The 6,057-nt window shown below is 40.9% G+C and overlaps 2 protein-coding genes across 2 annotated transcripts; one reads left to right on the top strand and one right to left on the bottom strand.

Annotated features, from left to right (window-relative positions):
* Positions 1-3,583: 3,583 nt before the first annotated feature.
* Positions 3,584-4,715, top strand: TwdlW (TweedleW). Its single transcript, XM_020958511.2, has 2 exons — positions 3,584-3,598; positions 3,786-4,715. Exons 1-2 carry the CDS (start codon positions 3,584-3,586, stop codon positions 4,713-4,715), a joined length of 945 nt encoding a protein of 314 aa, XP_020814170.2.
* Positions 4,716-5,008: 293 nt separating this feature from the next.
* LOC110188656 (chymotrypsin-2) lies at positions 5,009-5,893 on the bottom strand. The gene is made up of 2 exons (XM_020958434.2): positions 5,185-5,893; positions 5,009-5,121 (listed from the first exon to the last, which is right to left on the bottom strand). The coding sequence occupies exons 1-2, from the start codon at positions 5,891-5,893 to the stop codon at positions 5,009-5,011; spliced, it is 822 nt and encodes a 273-aa protein (XP_020814093.2).
* Positions 5,894-6,057: the final 164 nt, after the last annotated feature.

The following is a 6,057-nucleotide window of genomic DNA, read 5'->3' as shown; positions in this document are numbered from 1 at the left end:
TTGAAATACTTTTGTTACGCAAATCATAATTTGTGTCCCGCGTCAACATTCACTTTTATGTTTTTGGCTAATCTGTGCAGCGAGTGCTCTTTGCCTTTTTGCAACTCGATCGATTTGCATAAAATATGCAAAGTGCGGCAATACTTGACGCACATTAATCACCAGGTAGCCCCCCTTTTTGGTCGGATTCCATTTCAATTTGAATATTATTACTATGATTTCTTAGTAGGCTTGGATGATACTTTCATCCCAATGCATTTTGGGATCTATTAATTAATGACAAAGTAATTTCGGTTTCGCATTTCAAGCGGAAATTTATCGTATATTTCTCTGACATATCTTTGCATCTTTAATGCCCTCACATAAACAAATTATTCAAACAAAGTTTCAGTTTCATTTCACTGTTTATACTTAGTGCTTTTTTTCTTTCTTTCTCGTCACGGCCCACGAAATTGGCGTGAGAAAGTGAGAAACCAGTTTCTTGGCCCGCCGGCGATCCCCCAAAAAAACTTTATGATTTTTGGCTGCCAAGAGATAACAACAATCCGTTAGAAATGTGGGCTAACTTATCATCTTGGCCTGTGCCCTTGGCTTGTTGGCTTTTTGATTTGTGGACAGAATTCCCCCCGACTTAATGAGATGCAGTCTCTCAAATGCAACGAACTCTTGCAAAATACTTATATTTTGTCTGTGAATAAATAAAAAAATAAATAATAATAAAATAAAATAAAAAAATAAATAAATAAATAGTATTTTTGAATTTGTTTTATTTGTTAGTTTATTTCATTTTTTATTCATTTAAGATATAGGAAAATATATGACCTTTAGGAATTATTGGGTTTTGATCTCTGTTTACCTCCAAAGAAAGTAATAATATAAGTAACAAATAGATATTTTAACATGCTAATTTTTGGACTACATTAAAGTTTTATAAATATCACAACTAAGCCAAAAATTGATTCATTTCAAGTCCGATAACTTTTCTATGCTAGTTTTTTGGTTTTAAGGCTGTTAATTTAGAGTTTACTGCATCAATTTAAATTAAAATTAAGTAATGGGGTCCAGGCTTGGTACCTCCTACAGCATCTATATATGATGATATAATAGTCATGCTTAAGACTTATCGCATTTGGGGACATACGGTTATCCATTATTATCATCGAAATGAGCTTCTTCCTGGTTATCCAGATGTCCGATAACATTTTTGGGGTCGAAGAGCAAGCACTATCACTTTTGATGCACACAGTGGGGAGGCCGGGAACAGAATGAGGTCAGAGCGATGGCAGCTCCTGTATTTATAGTCCCCGAGAAGAGAATAACAGAGAAAGTGTAGGCGAGAGGGAAAGAGCTATCTCTTGAGATATTCAGAGAGAGTGAGAGAGGGATATTTCTACAGAGACAAAGAGAGAGATGGCACACCGGGAAATATTGAGTTTAGCAGTGAGAGTGAGGGAGAGGCAGAGTAATAGAGAGACAAGGAGAGAATAATAATCTACATATAGAGATTTAGAGAGAGAGAGAGGGGCAGAGAAAATTATTCACTACCATTAAAATATTAAATAATTACAAGAATGGAAGCTAACTTTGGCATGCCTACCCTTGCAATGCAGTTTGTCAAAGGTTTCAATATAAATATTTTATTATAGTTTACAATTAATTATAAAATTTAATTATAAGGGTTTATTGTTAGGCTTTAAATGTCTAATCTACCTTAAAATTAATTTGAATCTTAACCTATTTTCAACGTAATTCTATTAAGTTTCGCTTTCTAGATATTAACAAACGAATAAGAGTGTAAAAGCGAGTGGGTGGAACACATAAATCAAACTTCCTCAATTCGAAAGGCCTGACAAATTAAAGAGGAAATCAAGAGCCTTCGTTTTTGATGTAATCCCGGTTACATTCACTCCGCAATAATAGGGCCTCCAATTAGCCATATAAGGCCCTATCTGATCTCATTTCGAATGCATCCATTTTATGCTCTATGTTATGACAACTAATTTCCGCTGGAAGCTGGGCATGTCCAATTGTCCCACACTTTCGATTTTAACAGGTGATTTACCTTCACTTTGCTGACCAGATCCAAACTCAGATCGACTCCAAATCCAAAATACGAGCAACGCGCATCATTTTGGCACATTTAGAGCTGACAATATATCGCCCAATATATATCTACGCCCAATCGAATGGACACAAAGACCTAGACCTTGGGCCAGAGCCCAATCCAAGACAGATGCGAAATACTCCAGTCCCCGAATTTACAATTTTCAATTTCCATTTGATAGCTCAAGTTTCGGACAATAAAACAAGTCACAAAGCCAAAGAGACAAAAGTGCATTTGGAGTCGGTTTTGTATTTGTAACCTCGTCGCCTATCTTCGTCATCAATATTTACATATCTCTGTTTATTTAGTGTCATTCATCTCAACTGCAAAAATCCAAGAAAAAACCAACTTTTGTTTTAATTTAAACGAGTTGTTCATTGTTTTCATGGCATCCGTGGCAAATCTGTTTCAACAACTTAATTATATCGAAATTTGCAATGCCTGAGAAATGGCAATAGAAGCATGATTAATAGTGAAATTTACTCAATACTCTGTCATTAATCCAAATTAATCCATTAAAGTAATTATTTAAGGTAATTAATTATTAGTGCCAGATACATGTGAGAGAACCTTTTGTGATAGTCTTTGTTCGTGATTTTTATGTTTAAGAGATCTCAAGAAAAATAAAATAACAGACAAAGTCTTTTAAATAAATAGGAGTTACTATTGAAATAATCCTTCTAAAAAATAACCTTTAAAATATAGATGGAGTATTTATTATTTTAATATCTAGGTACATTTAATGTGTTTTTAAGGTACATAAAAATCAGTTAAATAAATAATAATTACTACCGAAATAATGCCATTTACTATAAGAGTATTATTGTAAAAATAAGTAAGTAAGTTAGTAAAGGAACAAGGTTTATTTAATCATAGATTTATCATTTTTTTAGAATTAAAATCAATTGTATTTGTTATTTAATAGTTTGAATGGTAATAGTAGTTAAATGGAGAACATGTGTATTTAATAGTTTCACTTTAGCAAACTAAACCTAAAACTATAAACCAAAATCTAAGTTTTTACAGCCTAATGACCTATGATAACATTTTTATTGGGCGAATGTTCGAAATAAAATTGCTGTAACACCGGCTAACTTGTTTACAATGATTACAGACTAACTCCCGAATGTGTATCAATGTCCATTGTTGTGACCACCTCTCGCTTAGCTTGGAGCTCTCTTGTAAATCCCATACAATGGCCCACTTGCCACCCAACCATATGAATGTTGATGTAAATGTGACTGTGGATGTAGATCCGACATCTTCGCCATGCATAACAAATGCTGTTTGTGTTTTATGGCCCACAAACTGTTGCAACTTTGTTTGGCTGCTCTTGCTTCCGATTATAAACGAGTTTGGGTATAAAAGCACTGAGCTCTGAAGAAGCCATCATCACAGCTCCAAGACACACAGACCGAGAGGGAGCATCCGGAGCAGACAGCTAACCAGCAGAGACAGAGAAACCCACCAAGCGACAGCATGAAGATCTTTGTGGTGCGTTTCCAAAGGATTATCTACTATTTCGGAACATATAAGATCTATCTTAGTGTCCTGAATGGGCTTTAGTCCTGTCCTATAGCATACTTTTAGTCTGCGCTTTACAGAGAACAGAATCTATGAGGATTATATACATTCCCGGTGCATCTACAGAGGATTATAATGCATCTTTTCCCATTTCCAGACGGTTCTAATGGCGGCCACGTGCGTCTCCCTCAGCCGGGCAGACATCAGTCTGACCCAGGCGGGCTACAACTATCGCATCCAGCAGCAACAGCTGCAGCAGCAGCCACCTGTGGTGGCTCACCTGTTGAACCAACAGCTCCAGCAGGCTCAGCAGCAGCAGCAGCAGTTGCACTCCTCGCATCCGGTCTTGCCACCTCTTCCCCTGCCCTACCTCCCACCCAGTGGTCAGTACCATCACCAGCAGCCGGCAGCACAGCCTGTGGCCCGTCCCACAACCGGATCTTTCCCCATGCCCACTGGTTTCCCCGTCAACTTCCAGACTGCTCCCATCCAGCAGCAGAGGCGGGCCCGTCCACGGGTTAGGATTCCCAAGCGTCCGATTGTGACCAAGAACTTCTTCATTCACTCGGCGCCCGAGGAGTCCGAGGATGAGGTGCAGGACGAGCTCAACCAGTTGGCCCAGCAGCCACGTAACCACTACAATGTGCTATTCGTCAAGACACCGGCGCAGACCAACCGTGCCGCGGCTCTGAATCTCGCCAAGAGCCTGAAGCAGGAGAAGACCGTGGTCTATGTGCTGGCCAAGAAGACCTCGGCAGCCGATCTGCAGGATGCCATCGCTGAGGCACCACAGCATATCAACAAGCCGGAGGTGTTCTTCATCAAGTATCGCACTCCCGAGGAGGCTCTCAATGCCCAGCGGCAGATTCAGTCGCAGTACGATACTTTGGGAGGAAGCTCCACCATCACCGACGAGGGTGTGGCTCCCATCACCTCAGTGGTGGGATCTCTGGACCCTCAGGAGGAGGACGAGGAGGAGCAGACCCAGCAGCAGCAGCCATCCGAGGGACAATTTGTGGAGAATGGTGCCGGCAACGGCAACGGTGGTCCCATCGGCAATCATTATCTGCCCGCGAACCAGTTCTAAGTATTCTTCATTGCTCGCCACATCCAGGATCTAGTTAGTTAGCTGTCATCGATCCAAGGATACCCATAGAAGAAGTCACCTAAGTTTTAAGTATATTTGTTACCAAATTGCGTATTAAAAAAGAAATGTTAAAAAAGTAAACTATATTAATTTTTTTGGTTTCTAAATAGGGGTTGTATTTTAAAAGAAATTTCATTTAAAATGTAAGCTTTCTGGATTTAGCAGGGGAAAGTTAAAGATTATACTGTCTTTGGTAAAACCCATAGACCCAAGAACCCAACTCATTTCCAACCTTAATTCTTTCTTTTCATCATTTCCTCTAGATTTTCATCAAGACTATCAGTCTTGGATAAACTGAGGTGAGTCCTTATAAAGTCGTGATAATAAGCTATGGAGGCATGGGCATCTAAAGGAAAATCATAAAACATATTAATTATTGTTCTTAAAATCCCTTCCATCTAAGGCTCACCTGGATAACCCTTGGCGCAGGGCATGCCCCAGTTGACCAGAGCCACCAGTTTGCCATTGTGCACGAGAGGACCCCCGGAATCACCATGACAAGCTCCACGTCCCTTGTCATTAAATGTGCACACATGACCGATATCAACCCGGGTGCTATTGTCATGGGCAGCACGACACTGCTCAAAGGGCACATAGGTTACCTCCAGACTCTGGAGCCTAGCTGGAACCTCTCCACCCAATGATAGGGTACCCCAGCCTGTGAGGAGCAGCCTTGAGCCAGGCACCAGTGCCTCATGATCCAACTCCACCGGCTGGGTGGCATTATTAAACACAATTGACTCGTTCAGATGCAGCAGAGCTATATCGTTGCGATACTTCCGCGGTGCATAGTCAGAATGCTCCACAATCTGGTCCGGATAGTAGTATTTCGAGGCATTCTGGTGCAGATCCTGGGTGCCCGTAAGGACTCGAAATCCTGAAGCCTGCCTACCCCGCGTGCAGTGTGCCGCTGTGATGATCCAGCGCTCATCGATGATTGCTCCGCCGCAGGAATGGAGGCCACTTCCTGCTCCTTGGAGCGATATCTGGTAGGGAGCCACGCCATCGGCAGCATCCTCTCCTCCTACAATCCTATTGGTTGTATACTGCGGCGGATAGAGGATCTGGCTGGAGGCATAGGAGCTATACAGGATCAGTGGCAGCAGGACGGATAACATAATGACGCCTTTTTACTTAGCCAACTAAGGAATAGTTTACTCCGGAACTACTACTTATAGGTGGAATAGTTCTCGCAATTAGTTATTCCGTCACGTACTTAAGCCTTTGATTCTATTTTTAGGAACCCAACTGGGCTGCTGGGAACCCTCTACCCTCTTTTATA

This window comes from Drosophila serrata, unplaced genomic scaffold, assembly GCF_035046125.1.
Source record: "Drosophila serrata isolate PLE 108 unplaced genomic scaffold, ASM3504612v1 contig_189, whole genome shotgun sequence".
In the NCBI taxonomy this organism is placed as follows: domain Eukaryota; kingdom Metazoa; phylum Arthropoda; class Insecta; order Diptera; family Drosophilidae; genus Drosophila; species Drosophila serrata.
The sequence above is the reverse complement of the archived record's forward strand: the minus strand, read 5'-3'. Positions and strand labels throughout refer to the sequence as shown.